Source organism: Juglans microcarpa x Juglans regia, chromosome 2D (assembly GCF_004785595.1).
Source record: "Juglans microcarpa x Juglans regia isolate MS1-56 chromosome 2D, Jm3101_v1.0, whole genome shotgun sequence".
NCBI classification, from domain to species: domain Eukaryota; kingdom Viridiplantae; phylum Streptophyta; class Magnoliopsida; order Fagales; family Juglandaceae; genus Juglans; species Juglans microcarpa x Juglans regia.
In genome coordinates, this window is record NC_054596.1 from 35802529 (window position 1) to 35819789 (window position 17261).

Here is a 17261-nt window from a genome sequence, read left to right on the forward strand (position 1 = left end):
GGTCATTATTATTATTATTATTATTATTTTAATTTTACTTAGTAATTAAGAAAATAATTTTAAATGTATTGGTGTATTTTTTTTATTTTTTAAATATATTTAAATATGTTAAACAAATGTGAAAAAAAAAAAAACATTTTTACGTTGGGCGGTATGCCCAATGGTCAAGATGGGACGGCATAGTAGCCGCATCCATCTTGAAGGAAAACATTACTATGCCCACTCCTTTTGATCAAAGTTTTAAATTTCATACCGGCCGATATTTCGACTTATGTTTTTTTTTTTTTTTTTTTTCAAACTACAAGCTTATTTTTTAACCCTCAATTCAGACTAGACTATTTATAATTTATATATATATGTATTTGTATATAATTTATTTATATATAGACTATTATTTTAGAATATAATTTTTATATATATTTATATATATAATTTATTTATAGATCGACTATCCCGAAACGTTATCCCGAAACGCTATCTCGAAACGGTACCGGTACCGAAATATTTCGTTCCAGTGCCTTGACCGGTACGGTATTCAAAACATTGCTTTTGATACCTCTATTAGAGACTGCTGGTCATTTTTTTTTTTTACTAAGTGATTAAGGAAGTGATTTTAAATATATTGGTGTATTTTTTTATTTTTTAAATGTATTTAAATATGTTAAAAAAATGTGAAAAAAAAAATTTTTTTACGTTGGGCGGTATGCCCAGTGATCAAGATGGGGTTGCATAGTAGCCGCACCCATCTCGAAGGAAAACACTACAATGCCCACTCCTTTTGACACCTCCATTTGACTGCTGGATAATTTTTTTTTTTTACTTAGTAATTAAGGAAGTGATTTTAAATATATTGGTGTATTTTTTTATTTTTTAAATGTATTTAAATATGTTAAAAAAATGTAAAAAGAAAAAAGAGAAAAAAAAAACTTTTTTACGCTGAGCGGTATGCCCAGCGGTCAAGATGGGGCGGCATAGTAGCCACACCCACTCGAAGGAAAACACTACTATGCCCACTCCTTTTGACACCTCTATTTGACCGCTGGTCAAATTTTTTTTTTTTTTTTTACTTAGTGATTAAGGAAATGATTTCAAATGTATTGGTGTATTTTTTTTATTTTTAAATGTATTTAAATATGTTAAAAAATGTGAAAAAAAAAGAGAAAAAAAAACTTTTTTACGCTGGGCGGTATGCCCAGTGGTCAAGATGGGGCGGCATAGTAGTTGCACCTATCTCGAAGGAAAATACTACTATGTCCACTCATTTTGACACCTCCATTTGACCGTTGGTCAATTTTTTTTTTTTTTTTTTTTTACTTAGTGATTAAGGAAATAATTTTAAATGTATTGGTGTATTTTTTTTTATTTTTTAAATGTATTTAAATATGTTAAAAAATATGAAAAGAAAAAAGAGAAAAAAAAAACTTTTTTACCCCCCAGCGGTCAAGATGGGGCGACATAGTAGCCGCACCCATCTCGAAGGAAAACACTACTATACCCACTCCTTTTGACACCTCTATTTGACCGCTGGTCAAATTTTTTTTTTTAATTTAATGATTAAGGAAGTGATTTAAAATGTATTGATGTATTTTTTAAATGTATTTAAATATATTAAAAAAATGTGAAAAAAAAAGAGAAAAAAAAACTTTTTTATGCTGCCGATATGCCCAATGGTCAAGATGGGGCGGCATAGTAGCCGCACCCATCTCGAGGGAAAACACTACTATGCCTACTCCTTTTGACACCTCCATTTGACCGCTAGTCACTTTTTTTTTATTTTTTATTTTTACTTAGTGATTAAGAAAGTAATTTTAAATGTATTGGTGTATTTTTTTATTTTTTAAATGCATTTAAATATGTTAAAAAAAAAAGAAAAAAAAAACTTTTTTACGCTAGGCGGTATGCCCAACGGTCAAGATGGGACGGCATTGTAGCCACATCCAATCTCGAAAATCAAGTCAGAATAATTTTTATTTTTAATATCATATATTTAAAAAGTAATTATTTAAATAATAAAAATGCATCTGCTATTATAATGAAAAAATAAATTATTACGTATTTTTAAAATATTAATAGTATGTTATTTTTATCGTTTCACAATATAACAATTAACATGTAATTAAAATCAAAATAATAGAATATGAGTATACCATCATGTTTTAAGAATATCTAATAATTACTTGTAATTAAATTTAGAATATTTCTCAATTATAACTAGATTTAGGTCTCATTTAGATAGCAAAAGTGTTTCACATGATCTTATCTAATAATTATAATTTTTTTAAATTTCTACACAAAATATAATAAAAAATTCAAAATTTTCAATTTTCAAAACAATAATAATATTAAAAAATAATATTCTAATAATATTTTATTTAACTTTTAACTTTTAACTCAACTAATCTCATTTCATCTCAACTCACTATCAAAACTGCACCTTACTATATAAAATAAAAATCAATTCATTTTATAAATCTTTTAATTCTCGTTTTGATTAAATAAATGAATTAAAATCTGCCACCTACCTAATAGTCTAATAGATATATTCAATACACTAATTCAAAAAATAATTAGCAAATTGCAAATTTTTAAGTTTTTTTTTTTTTCTTGTAAGGTTTTGCATGAAGTGCTATTTTGAGGGTTTCACAAAATAGAGGTCATTACTTAATTAAGAAAGTACTACTCAAAGACACAGAAATAAACAATTGAAACAATTATCTCATTACACAATATTTCAACCAGCCAATCAAATGGAGGAAGGTATGAATTACAATGAACAAATATATATATTTAGTATGAGATAAATATGAACAAAAAAATTGCCATTAATTAGCGATGCCTGTCTGTACACTATACATCAAAATGTAAGTACAACACAGCTTGTACATAGAACAATACAGTCATAAGAGAGAAACTAATTCCCTAGACTTGATCATAATGTCTCGACAAAACCCAAACTCATGGCAGCGAAAACCAGCAAACCAGATAGGAGATAGGAAGCCACACACCCGAATATGGGAAGGAAAAGAAGGAAAAGAAAGAAAAGAACAGGAAAGTTTCAAGAATTGTGGGGACAAAATCAGGATGAAAGAATTGGGAAAAAAAAAAAAAAGATGCAAATTTATATGTTTTTTTGCTCAAACCAGCTTGCTAGGGCTGAATTTGCTCGTGAAGAGCAAGAAATTAACTAGCAAGTTGGATATCACAGCATCAGAAGGGAAGATTTGGCAAAGGTATTAAAAGAGGAAATCTTGTTCATCATGGCAAAGCTCCTTCCTGAGTTTACGTGAGAAAAGTCTGCAAGCATCCATGCTAAGATCAATGGCAGCTGAAAGTGCTACGAATAGGGCAGCATCAGCCATGCAAGTTACATGCTGCACTCCAACTTGAACAAGAGGCTTGCTGACTTTTCCTTCACCTTCCACAGTCGAACCCATCACAAAACCTTTCACAGGTGACCTCAAACTCAATGCAGTATCTCTAATTATTCCACCATCTATGCAAAATTGGCCACCCTTTTTTATGCTCATCGTGGCCTCGGCAATGGCAATGCTGCTGCTAGGGCCATTGTCAGTGACCAGCTCAAACTTGTAACCCAAGCCATCAATGGGGCCTCTCTCTCGCCACGCCTCGAGACGGCCCCATGGCTTCCAGCTGCTGATGGACACCCCATGAGGGCGGAGGATGAGCCAAGCACCTGGGTTCGATCGAGACACGCGGTCAATCCCCGGTGATGGGACAAATGGGGTGATCATGGAAGCAGCCGCCACGGGCGAGCCAGAGAGATCGTATATCATTATCATCCACCCTTTTCTCTCCCTTCCTGATCGTTCCCTTTCTCCTGAAAAGGTTCTCATCCATCCCCTACTAGTACTGTTGTTGAAATCTGATGGGAGAGACCTGGATTTTCATACAAACAATTAAGAGGGTGAATAACAGAACAGAGCTAGTAAAGAAATCACAGAAATGTCAAACAGGAATATCAACATGACCAGAAACAATGAGACATGCATGGTACAAAACTGCGACAAAATATTCTGCACATGGGAGGAAATCCAAGGTAGTTGTATGCGACAGTTGGAGAGATTTGAAATTGTCTGTTTGACCAAACTTGGTAGGCAACTACGGGCGCCACCATTATTGGCTAAGCTTTCTAAGTTATGTCTTAAGCGAGTTTAATTATCATCTAGCCATTTCTAAAACAATATTCATGAAGGCCATCTCACATGGAGGCTGTAGGCAGTGTGAAATGAAATCTTGGGAAACAAATAACAAAATTATAAGAACGGCGAAAGATTACTACCATGTCAAATTGAAATGTCAAACTACAAAATTAGAAGGGCCAACAAGAAGTTGATAACGACTCGGGGAACTATCATGAGACCAAGGTCAATTTTGCTAAAGAGAAGCCCCACTTGCTAGATCTGCCTTCTTCATCATGTTGGTTCACCCATGAAATCAAAGGAACCCCCAGAGAGAGAGAGAGAGAGAGAGAGTCATATTTATACAAACCATGAATAAAACACCATTAATGCTAGCTAGTACTAGTTATCATAATAAAGGAAACATGAAAATAGATAAGGTACGGGCCAACTTGGCATGTGCTTATAACCAGCTAAAGAAATTGACAACCCAGATGTACCCCAGAAGGAAAAGTCTAGTCTTCAGAATAACCCCATATTCACATAATTAATTATCATTAATATAAGATGAACAATAATTAATTAATAAATTAATTCGTGTTAAAGTATGTTTATATACGTAATTAGATACAGAAGAGTTGATTCGCCAGCATAACTTTATCAAGAGATCTATTTTATGTAATTTCCTTATAGGAAATATATATACATTGTATATTCCTATATTTTAATCACCCACTCAGGCTCACTCTAGCAAACTAACGAGATAACAACTAAAATGTACCGGATCACCAGGAAATAAACATTCTCACCTGGATCTAGAGTTCCGATCCGCACTGAAGGTGCAGCTGAAAACCGGTTGCCTTATGTTCCCTTGAATCTGGAAAACCACCGGGCTACACTCAGGTTCACCTCCAAACTGGAACACGAACCGGGGGTCCGGTTCTGACCGGACCACTAGATGAATCCGAGCCGAGGGCTTGTCCGGCTTGTTCCCAAGCTTCATCCACCCGTTTTGGAACACGCGGGGCCGGGCGTCGGTGCCTTCCAGGTCAATGCCGACGTGGACCCGGCCCAGCAGCTTACCTCCGCTGACGCCGCACGTCCGGCCCATGCGGCCTGTAAAGACGGAAACGCGGAGTGTTATGGACTTCCCGGAGAGGCGGCGGATGGCGGAGCGGTCGAGGTGGAAACCGGCAGAAGAGGTGCTCGAGTCAGGTGACGAGTCGCCGGGCGTGGTGCAGAGAGGGAGAAGCGCAGTTTGGGAAGGGAAATGCTTGATCCGGAGCTCGCAGAAGCACGGGGTGGTCGATGGGTGGATACCTGAACCGGCGGGTCTGGTCGCCTGGGGAAGTTTCAGAGCCAGTGATTCCAGCGACAAACGAACGAAGGGACACGGATCCATGGTCTGGTAATATCAAAGTCCTAGACTCTAGTACTACTAGTACGTAGTTGTTGTTCTCGTTCTCGTTCTAGTTGATCTTGTCCTTGTTTCTCTCCCTCTTTGGGGGTTTAAGAGAAAAGAGTGAGAGTCTGAAACGTAGAGAGGAAATACAAAGGTAAGGTAGAGAACCTGATCCTCGGAAACATCTATCTTTAAGGACTAGAATGTATGTCGGGTTCACCTGTTGTTAACGTCCTCTCTCTCTATCAGTGTCTGTCTATCTGGATGTGTGAAACGGTGCGTTGGTTTAGTGACTACTGAGGGTGGTTGTCCATTTTCTCTTTTGTTCTCTCTTAGCGGAGCGATTCATTCTTTTTCAAGTGGGACCTGCTAAAATTATCCAACCTGTTTTCAATAATATATAATATATAATTTACGAACAAATTATACAAAAATAATATTATAAACTGATAAAATTTTATTTGATTAATTAAATCTATTTTATAATAAAATTAATTTTATTGATTAAAATATTTGTCAAAATTCATTAACCAACCTGTACTGCCTTATCTAATTTGGTAAGAGTCGGAGAGAGAATGAATTTTGCAGAGGGTCCGGGGCGGGGGCCGGCTTGGGGGAGAAAACGAGAAGTGGAGAGAGATGGTGAGCTGGCGAGAAGTTCGAGGTATTTTACTTAGGTGGGAAAATTTTGGTCAAGGGTGGCGAGGCGAGGGTCAGACAGCTGTGTTGTGGCTGGAACCACGTTGTCATGGAACAAACTAACTGCATCTGTAGCTGATTGGGGCCCCCACTCATGATGTTCTTCGTTGATCTTCGCTGCATTCCTATTCGAATTTCGCACCCTGTAAATCAGCAATTAAAAAAATTAAAATGAAAATATTCCCACGTGGCAAATTTGGCGCCATCTGACTTCTGATCGCCGCTATAGACGGCTGTGTTTGACGGCGCTTTAACTACCCCTTTTTTTTTTTAAGTCTGTATTTAAACGTTGAGATTAACTAAAAGTAATAATGAATTAAGTAAGTGAAATAAATTATATGAGATTTATTTAAAATAAATTTAGATATATTTAAATATTAAAATAAGTTTAATATTATTTATAAAAAATAATAAAAAAAATAGATCTCACATATAAAAATATATTAAATTGAAAAAAAGTTATGAATTTTATTTATAAAAAAATTTTAAATTGAGATAAATTTAATAATTTTAGAGTTAAATATTTAAATATTAAACAAAATTTAAAATTAAATTAAATTAAATTAAATCGAATCTTACAACCGTTAATGTTTGGTCAGAGCTAAAGCTTTTTGTTTATTCGCTTAGTAAACGGATTAACAAAGAGCGACGGTTCCTTTCGGCGGTGGCCGAAACGTTGAAATCTGTCATACGACTCCAGATTATTTTTGTGAAAAAAATTAATAATAATAAATAAACTCTAAAACTTGAATATAAGTTGTTAAAAAAATTAGAAAATATAGAAAATAAGCCGTGATGTATAATGTCAGATGAATAATTGAGATATGGATTTGATTTGATATTTATTCCATTCTTTTGTTATTTATTAGTTTTTTAATTAATCCCATACAAAATTGGTGAAAATAAAAGGGAATCATGAAAGTATATTTGCATTAAACCCTTGCGGCCACCGTTGAGAGCTTTCTTGGGAGCTTCTGTTAGTGTATTTTAAAAGGTTTTTTTTTTTTTTTTTTACTTTTTTTATATGTATTTTTAATACTTTTAAATATTTAAAAAAAATTACAACATCATTAACAAACACTTCCTTAATTACTAATTAAAAAAAATAAAAAATCCCAACAAAAGCTCCCAACAGAAAGAATAGCAGTTTTCTTAAACAAACATGATTGTTCTTCAGTCCAGTATTAGTATTATTATTATTATTATTAAACAAACAGAAGACCCCCGGTAGTCCACATGCATTAGTGAATCCTTGGAAATGCCATCCAATACTCCAGAGATAATCAAAGATTTTGGAGATAAAATATCACTAACTGTATCATGTTTATGTTACGTTCCCTACAAATTAATATTAAAGTTTCCATCTTGAATGGAAAAGTCGATAATAGATTATGACCTGCATGCAGCATATATAGGAATTTCAGAAATATTTGTGAGAAAAAAAAAAATAATGGTTGGAGTCTGCTCTTCGATTTACCTTAGGAATTGAAGACCCACTTGTTAAGCTATACAATTAGTATAATGATCCATCAATGCTTGAGTTTGATTAATTGTGAGACAATTTGATTGACATATATTATATATATTTGTAATGATCACCATTGCATTAAAATAATCCCAAGATTGAAGAACAACAAACAAAAACCCCCTACCTATATAACCCAACACGGTACGAAAAATGAAATTAAACTAGACAATAGATTTAGAGAATAACTTCAAACCGGATTTGGCGTAAACTGCAGATTTATACCCTCCAATAAGATTTTGACATGTGTGCTTTTTAAGAAGAGAAAAATACAACCGGTCTCAATTAAGGCTACGTTTAGTTGTAAGACTCAGTTGAGTTTAGCTGAGTTCAGTCTATTTTAAATTGAGTCTAACATCCAAATACCTAACTTTCAAATTACTAAATTCATCTAAATTCAAAACCTCTTTACACGTAGGACCCACAACCTTTAATTTTAACTTTATAACACATATTTATACGTGAGACCCACAATGTTTTTCAATTTCCTATAAAAAGTATTAAACTCATTTTAACAACCCAACACACCTTAAATTCAGTTTAGATGAATTCAGTTTAGATGAGCCACACATAATTTCATTTACTACTCAATTCACTATTATTTATAAAGAGTTCAGCTCAGCTCAACATCCTAACGCAATCTTAAATGTTTCTCTCCTTCTCCACTCCCTCCTCTCTCTTTCTCCCTTCTCTCTCACCCAACATCTGCTCGGTGGTGATGAATTTACATCCATAAGCATAAATGGAGGCATGTCCCTAGCAGAATTTATAGCTAACATCTTTTCATGTAGCAGGATGGTTTGGCTGTGTAGATCCCCATTTTTGTTGTTAGATGGTACTCTTCTCTTATATTTTCGCCATCACAAGGTGGAAATGGTTTTCCTTTTATGAGACTAGTGCTCATGTTTCAAAATCCCAGTACCATTGAAAGCTACATTGGCATGGATGGTGTTGTTGTTGTATAGGTTGAATAGTCATAAGTTCAGAGAGTGATATAGGTGATCACTTACGTACTTGTGTTGAATGTAGTATGGGATGTGCAGCACTTACAAAGTAATTTGCCATTTGGCCACGTATATACATATATATATATATATATATATATATATATATAATTTACACGACGATTAAGTACGCGTACATGATGATGATCTTAAGTACCCTAAAAAGTGCCAATGGATTAACATATTTACTTTCCCTTTTCACTTTTTTTTCCGTATGTGTTGTTGTTTTTATCTAGGTGGCCTTGTGATCCTCTCCATGAGTTCCAATCAGCTTTTCACAGATGAAGAAAACCCAGCTATACATTGAGCTCAGTCTTCACGGGTTGGTAGGGTCGATATCCCTCCATTTATCTTGTGATAGGAGAGTGGGGAACAAACTTTTTGGCCTACCCATGATCCCTTATTGTTTACATATCTCATTCACAACAGCATCATGTTTGTTGCGGTGCTACGCTTGCTTGCTTCCACACATATCGCTCTCACTCACATCTGCTAGCTCATTATTATGTCACCATGCACTTTTTCACTTACTGAGCATGCATGCCTGCATATATAAGTTATATATGTACATGTAATTAGTAGGCCTACAACCCGAGCAGAAAATACCGGATTTGTACCCGACCCGAACAACACTATTTAAGGTGCCAACCCGATCCGAACCGACCCATCAAAACAATATCGGTCGAACCCGTATGACCCGACCTCATCTTAAAAATAAAAAATAAAAAATACTGTTCTTTCTTCTTCATCGTCAAAGACCTTGTTTTTACCCATTTTCTATTTCTACAGATGAAAATTACCTAACCAAGAAAAACAAATTGCATGATAGATTAAGCTTATACATTTTTAGATCATTCAGCCAATAAGTTCTATTCTTTTTTAAAACTCTCATCTACCAAACACGAGATCTATGGACAAGAAAAAATGTATAGAAGATAACAAATACCCCCAACAAATGAAAACCCAAAAAGCCCCCAGCAAATCCTCCAACAACAGCAGATCTATTACAAATAAAACCAGAAACCCAATAAACAAACAAAATCACTGGACTTGAGGAAACAAGAGGAAAAGATAAAAAAAAAAAAAAAAAAAAAAAAAAAGACAAAGCGGTTTTGATTGTTTTGGAGTTGTCCAGAGCTACAACCTACCAAGTAATTAATTGAAGATTGATTAGGTACCAGGCCCCTCTGGACACCATCGGGCTTGAAGGTCTGCTCTCTCCCTTGAAGGCTTTTGGCTTGCAGCTCTAAAAAGTTAGCTGGTTTTTCTAAATGATTTTTCTACCTAGTTTTTTTGTTCTCTGCCGAAGAAGAACAGATTTTGTGCCAACCGTCCCTCTCGGTGATTTTTTATATCTTTCTATATCCGTCAATCTCTATCTCTTCCTCGCAATTATTGTGGCCATTCTTTCTTTAATTGTTCAATTAATTTTCTGAAAAGTAGACCCTATGCCCAGTAGAACATTCTCAGTAATTAGGTAGTAGTTTAAGTTGTTTTGATCGGTCAATTTACACCAAAACTCAAATCCGTTGTTTTTATTGGATTGATGAACCGATTAGTAGTAGCCTATCAAATGCCAGGTCAGGATCCGGTTAATGTTGTTCGGATTTCCGGGTCATATGCATAGGCCTAGTAATTAGTAACAAATTTGAAGCACTTATTTGTCTTGGTGATCTATCTATTGGTGTTAAAACTTAAAATGATTTTAACATAAATAAACTTCAACTCCTCGTGTTAAGACACGCCATCCATTCTTTGTTTAACGTTTTATAATTTAGCACGTCATATCAATAAATATTGTGTAATTTGAGATTTTAAAAGTATGTGATACCTGTACTTTTTTTCTTATGTGATATATTTCTTTATTTTCGTTCTCTTATTTTTACTTTAATAGAATTGACATGAATCGATGAAGACCAAACTATATTTATAGATATTTATAGGGGTCAAATCAGCAGCCTATAATTTAGTTTTGAGATAAGGCTGAAAATTAAGTTAAGAGATAAAATCAAGAAGAGATAAGACAAGTTAACTCAGACTCTTAAAAGGAAAGAGACTTAGACTTCTAAAAAGAAAATACTTTACAAGGCAAATTTGACTCAATCACTCCAAAAAAATAGACATCTATATAACGAGGAGACGTTCCACAAGCTCTTTATACAAAATATCTCCACAGGAGCTCCTTACGCACAAACTCCACCACACATAGCAACTTCATAAGATCTTACCTAGATTTCTCCATTGTATTATGAGATGTGTGAGCTATGAGAGATTGTAAAATCACCTATTATAGTGAATTTTACCTCCAAACAACTCGTGGACATAGACTTCTATGCCGAACCATGTAAATTCTCATGTTTCTCTATATTTATTTTTATTTGCATATTTATTACGTATTTTATAAATGAAAGTGAAAAATATTGTATCGAAGCCCCACTACAAGAAAAAGTACTTATTGCGGCGATTTTTATTCTATTGCAAATAAAATCGCCGCAATAAGTCACTTTTTGTAGTGAATCAAAATTCGCTGCGGCATTTTAACCGCGACTTGCGATTTAAATGGAGTTGGCCTTATTTACAGCGATTTTTAATTCTATTACGGCTTTTTGTTTCGCCGCAAAACGAAAAAACATCTTGCAACGGACTAAAATCGTCGCTACTTGGTCTGGGGCGGCAAAACGCACGAAATGTTTTATTTTTCCCCCCCGAGCCAAACTCATCTTCTCTTCCTCTCTCGCACGGTACTGATCTTCGTATCTCTCTCTCTCTCTCTCTCTCTCTCGTTCTACCCTCTGACTTCGAACCTCAGGCCTTCACAGTAGACCCTCTCTCTCTCTCCACTGCAGATTTCTTGTGGGTTTGGTGCTGCGCGCGTTTGTGGGAGTTCTTGGAGTTCTGAGTTGCCGATCGGTGGTAAGGCCCTTCTCCTTCTTTGCTTCTCACGAACACACCCACATTCACTTCAAGTTAATTTCCACTCCCATGAAATTTCTGTGAAATGAATTTCATTTGCGCAGTCCATGGGTTTTGGGAATTTTTCCTACGTTTTGTGGAATTTTGGGTTGCTGCTGGGAATCTCTCACAGCAGCAAGCTCCCACCCATTTCTCCTTTGCTCACGCAACACTCACTTCAATTTTTCACTCATCACAGATCGTAACTGCTCTCTATTTTTAGTGCATTTCTCTATTTTTTAACAACAAGGTTCATGCCTTCAGATGCTCTACATGTGTTTAATATCTATTTTATATTTCAAATTAGTAAAACTTATAAAGAAAATATAAAAGAAAGAGAAGTGGTGTTCAGCTTGTGTTTTGTGCATTCTACTAGCCTTTGTGACTGCACGCACTACAAACTTCATCAGTTATGTGGTTCTGTTTTAGTGCAGTGGCATTTTAGTAGTGAATTCAGATGTGGTTCTTTTTTTGTGCATCTGAGTTGTGAGTCTTTTTAGTGCATTTGTGTTGTTTGTCTGTTTTGTGCATATGAGTTGTGGTTCTGGATTGGTGAAATTGGGTTTCTTTAGGGTTCAAAAGTTGGTGGGGTGGTTGGTTTAAAATTTAGGTCCTGCTGCTACATCTTTTTTCATATATTTTTATCAGCGTTAATTTCTATTTTGTGATCCACCAACATGCAATTTATTTTTTTAAAAAAAATCCAGAAGTTTTCTCTAAGTATTGATAGATTAAACTACTTATATATATATATATATATAAAGCATTCATAGACTATCTGCTATGAGATCTCAACACAATAAGTTGTTCTGCTTTGTATTTTTTTTAAAATACATTTTGCGGATTATAAGTTATATCTAGTCAATCTTTTAGAATAGATCACTTATGTGTTAGTTTTTTGAAATCAGCATTGCCTTCAAATAGAGGTGAGGACCTACAGACAAAGTGATTGCTCGAGCTTTATGGTCTAAAGGTAAACTAAATACACTAATCTATGACATTATCCAGAATTATTTAGATCCCTGTAGTTGTAAAATGAAGGTAAGGCAGCATTTGGTTGTGTTTCCTTAAATGTTGCATCAAATTCTTGTGTGCTTACAAGGATTTTTTAGTTTGTGAATGCCTTTGGGGATTTTTCAAATTTTCAGATTGTGATGTACAACCTCGCAATAAGTTTTGAAGATAGGTGTACATTGTTCCTGTGCATTTGGTTGAACCTTATGCTAATACAGAGGCTCTTGATTAAAAAGGTGTGCTTGTTGTGAACTTCATCATCTCCATGAACTTCATCATCATTTCAATTCTTATTTTATAGATTATGTTTGTTCAATTATAAGTTGTACTGAAATAACTATAAACAAACTTATCAACATGCTAGTGTTACTATGGTAGTATCTTAGTTACATTTTAAGTGCTGAATACTGCAATTTGCAAGGTAAAAGTCTCCCCCATTGTAAAGTGTGAATTCTATACTGGTTTCTCAGAGAAAATGTGTGTGTATTTTCAAATCAGATACCTTAAAAGGTTTTTGTGTCACTTATGCATGTATATTCCTGATTATGTTTCATTCTTAAATTTTGTCATTTTATTCTAAGATCCATTTTTAAGAGTATCTAGAATTGTTGCATAATTTTTGGGAAATGCCAAATTTACTAGCTCATAGCTGTATAATTTTTTATATATTTTAACAAATGACTGAGGAACCCTTGCGTTTGGTTTGTGCTTTTTGGTCTAACCTTCTCCATTATCTGTCTGTGCTATTGCTGTTCTGCCATGCAGAAGACTGGCACTTATTATTGTTGTGGCTATCATGCTCTTTTTGGCATTTCTTGGATTTTGTGAGTCTTTTGTTCTCTTGGCTTAGAAGAAGAATATTCTCATCATATGGCTTATTATAGTCGTGGCTTATTTATTTGTTCTTATATCATTGTTATGGCTACTTGTTGCAGTATTTTCCAAATGATTGGGATGCAACCTCTGGTATACTTGTAAGTGATTTAAACATTAAGCCCTTTTCATGCTCAATTATTAATAACGGTCATTGAAAATTTCGGAATCAGTTCTCTTTTACTTGATTAGCTTCTATCCTTATTTGGGGGCCTAAAAGATGTGTATACTGTGTGCAATGAAGACATTTTGTGCATGGATCTGTTACTAGTTGACTTGTTAATGCGATGATTGCCTGCTCTTATTTTTGCTAGTCTTGACTTGTTAATTTTTATGAAAATGTTGACTTGCTATAGAGGTTTGTGATTAATGGGGTTTCCCAAACTTCTGATATATTATATAATATATAATGGTAAAGAATGTTAACAAACTCCTGATTCAGTTTGTTAATAATTACTTATTAAAAAACTAAATCTTGTACTGCACATTTGTGCCTCATCTGATACTCAAGTAAGATTGCCAAGTTAAAAGCATGTTTCCTTTGATTTTTCCTGTTTAGAATTTAAGTGTTTTTCCAGCTCCGTCCTATTAATTAAATATGTAGTAGGTGCCACTTCGTATTACGTTGTACTTCCTATTTAACTCTCAGTAAACGGATTATCTTAAACATTTTTTCGTGTTTATTCTGTTTGTGTTTATTTTCCTAAATAATTATGTTGTATTGACTTCTCCACATTTCATGCCATAGAGATTCCGTGAGTTCCAAGCACCTCCAGAACATAACTTGGGAGTTCTGCTAGTATGTATTTCTGGAGAACCTTTGTTGTTTATACGCTTTAATTTTTTGAGATCCTGTTACACCAGATTCCATTATCCTATCTTTGCAATAATTTTTTTCTTCAGCTTGTGATTTATATGATGTATTGGCTTCAGGATAGATTCACTCGAACCAAACAATGGGTTCGAGAATTGCATAGACAAGGTGAGGTCATTAAAACTACTCTCAACATTTCTGAAGTAATTCACTCTTGACATTAAAATCCTTTTGGATGATCTCAGACTCACCATGTCTTTTTGACTCAGAATATTACAAATTCTTAGATTATATAATTTGATAGTTAACTTGAGAGTGGACTGATGATTACATGTTGTAATCACAAGTATGTGGCATACTATGTCTTATTCCTCGTTTAGAAAAAGCTTCAAATTTAATATTTTACAAAACTAATATTTTCAGCTTTTTTCTAGGGTGCTTAGAAATAAATATATCCTTCCATAGATCTAATAACATATGGATGGATAACATTCGCAACTGCCCTTTGTTCTAATTGATTAACACCAATGAAAGTTGAAATTTTGAAACATAGAGTAAAAGAAGCATGCATTGGGTTGACAATGTTTGATAATAATTGTGAAACATAGTTGTAAGTTTATATTTAGATGGGTGCGAGTAAGATAAAAACTTGTTTGCTAAGTACCTAGTTTATTGTTCTGCAGATTTGAGACTATTTTTAGTGTTTATAACTTAATTAGGTTTGGTGTTGCTGTTTAAGCAGACTTGTTGATGAAGAGATTATGTTGAACTCTCTGATTGATTCATGAGTCTTTCCAGTATCAGGTATCACTGGGACCCTTGATGTTTGCTTCGACATTTGTCCTTGTTGGTGATCATTATGACAAAGATGTAACAGATTTTAGGGTCCTTTGCTTGATTTCATGTAGGGCAGTATTTTGATATGCTTTTGCTTGATAATATAAATGAGTTCAAACTGATAGTTTGATTTTGAACATTTCTCACTTCTAGCTGCTTTTTGTATTGAATTCAGACGTGTTGCCAATTATGGTGCAGTTTTTGCTTGCTTATTTTTTATGTTTTAATATACTTCTAATTTGTTAAAGTTCAACATGTGTTTTCAGGCCAACTCCTCCTTCACAGGCTATAATGGCAGTGAGTAATACATTTGACTTAACTATATATATAACAATACATTGTTATGGAAATTATCAAAGTTTTGTACATTTGACCTAACTATTTGGTGCAATATTAGACTTTTGTGCACTGTATGGTAAGGATGTTGTGTGTTTTAGTAATTGAATAAGCCAAATTCACAATCTCAACACAACAAAAACTGAAACTTTATAACCCAGTCCTCTGCTATAAAGATCCAAATCTTATGCTCAGATTACTTGAACAATGAATTAAACTATGGAATATAAAGACAGAAGAAAAGTGTAAAACTTATTTATCAAATGTCATATTAAAAAGATTACATTTGAGAAACTACTTCCAGGGACTCTATGTGGCTCTTCTCTGGGATTTTTGCAAGAGTCAGTTTGTTGGAGTTCTCAGTGCATCAGACTTCATTCTAATTTCGAAAGAGGTATCTCTGGAATAATCTTCTGTGTTTTGTTGAACTGTGGTAGTTATGAAGAATTAAATCTTTGTATTTTAAAATGATATGTACAAAGGCTGACATCATAAATATCAGAAAGACTTACTATGCTCTGATGGATTAAGAGAGAACATTCATTTTGTTTTAAAAATAAAAATATACAAGGATTTGCATCAGAAGTATTCAAAAATGATGGAAAACCATTCACTCATTTGCATCAGAAGGATTTACAAAACAAGGTGGCCACTATTCCCATTATCCATTCTTCACAGGATGGTTCTTTTCTACAGCTATTGCATCTTGCTTCGCTGTTAGGGATACTAAAATGTAAACTTCTTCGTGGGATTGTCACTTGAGGGTCCAGCACTAAGAAACTAATCCATGGGCCTAATTTTCAGGCATCTACAGGTTTTTTAGACATTCTTTAAGCTCCTTGCCCATTCTTCAGCAACCCATTTGTTCAATTCCTTTGAGTACATGGGTTCCAAAAATTGGGGAGTAGAAGCCATTTGCAATGTTTAGGTCAAATGCGTCTCTTAGTGCTACTTTAACTTTATTAGTTCAAGGTGATTTTCCTTCTTTTCTCAAACTACTGCAGAAAGTAAATGTAGCTTTTATCTTGTAAGAATTGGCATATTTATCTCAGCCATAAAGTCTCTATGTTTTCTTTGTAACTTGCTGTGTCGTGATTTTGATCTCATCTCAATGCTCTATGTTTAATAACATTGGACTTGTATTATACTATTTTTATTATAATACACCTTCCCTTTTCAGTTGGAGTTAATTCGATTTATATTTAGTGGATGATAATGGCTCATTGCTGGATATGTATTCACGAAGGTAATTGGCTCTCTCTCTCTCTCTCCTCCAGTTTTCTACCCATCTATTATTGAATGATCCATATTTTTTAACCATATCAAGAGGTGTTTTGTATTTTCTTAGTGATATCCCTGCTTTGGCAAAAGATAAAGCATATGCACAGATTCGCCTTGGTGAAATGCGTATTCACCAGGTAATTCCTCAATCTTATGTATTTATCTGACTCCATCAGGCATGCTAACTGTATGGTAGATAGCAATCTCTTTAAATGCTTATAGTTTAGCACTTGTTTTCTCACAGAAAGTGGCAATGGTTATTAATCTATATGCTTTGTAATCTTGGTTTCAATTTATTGCTTACAAAATTGTCTTAGGTAGTTGGAGTTAAAAACTTGGGTAGTTGCTTACAGAAAATCTTGGTTTTTTTATTATTTTTATTGGT

The 17261-nt window shown here is 34.2% G+C and overlaps 1 protein-coding gene and 3 long non-coding RNA genes across 5 annotated transcripts; 2 read left to right on the forward strand and 2 right to left on the reverse strand.

Moving 5' to 3' along the window:
• Positions 1-2804: 2804 nt before the first annotated feature.
• Positions 2805-5817, reverse strand: LOC121251040. The gene is made up of 2 exons (XM_041150345.1): positions 4949-5817; positions 2805-3897 (listed from the first exon to the last, which is right to left on the reverse strand). The coding sequence occupies exons 1-2, from the start codon at positions 5539-5541 to the stop codon at positions 3234-3236; spliced, it is 1257 nt and encodes a 418-aa protein (XP_041006279.1). The 5' UTR covers positions 5542-5817; the 3' UTR covers positions 2805-3233.
• A 3689-nt stretch (positions 5818-9506) lies between these two features.
• Positions 9507-9728, reverse strand: LOC121251042. Its single transcript, XR_005937910.1, has 2 exons — positions 9666-9728; positions 9507-9569 (listed from the first exon to the last, which is right to left on the reverse strand). It is a non-coding gene; the product is annotated as an uncharacterized LOC121251042 (long non-coding RNA).
• A 2645-nt stretch (positions 9729-12373) lies between these two features.
• LOC121251044 lies at positions 12374-14828 on the forward strand. 2 transcript variants are annotated; one of them, XR_005937913.1, is made up of 4 exons: positions 12374-12694; positions 13501-13559; positions 13671-13709; positions 14357-14828. It is a non-coding gene; the product is annotated as an uncharacterized LOC121251044 (long non-coding RNA). The 2 variants fall into 2 exon arrangements; XR_005937912.1 differs by lacking the exon at positions 14357-14828 and having other exon boundaries at positions 12379-12694; positions 13671-14047.
• Positions 14829-16229: 1401 nt separating this feature from the next.
• Positions 16230-17091, forward strand: LOC121251043. Its single transcript, XR_005937911.1, has 4 exons — positions 16230-16328; positions 16400-16567; positions 16776-16841; positions 16944-17091. It is a non-coding gene; the product is annotated as an uncharacterized LOC121251043 (long non-coding RNA).
• The last annotated feature ends 170 nt before the right edge of the window (positions 17092-17261 follow it).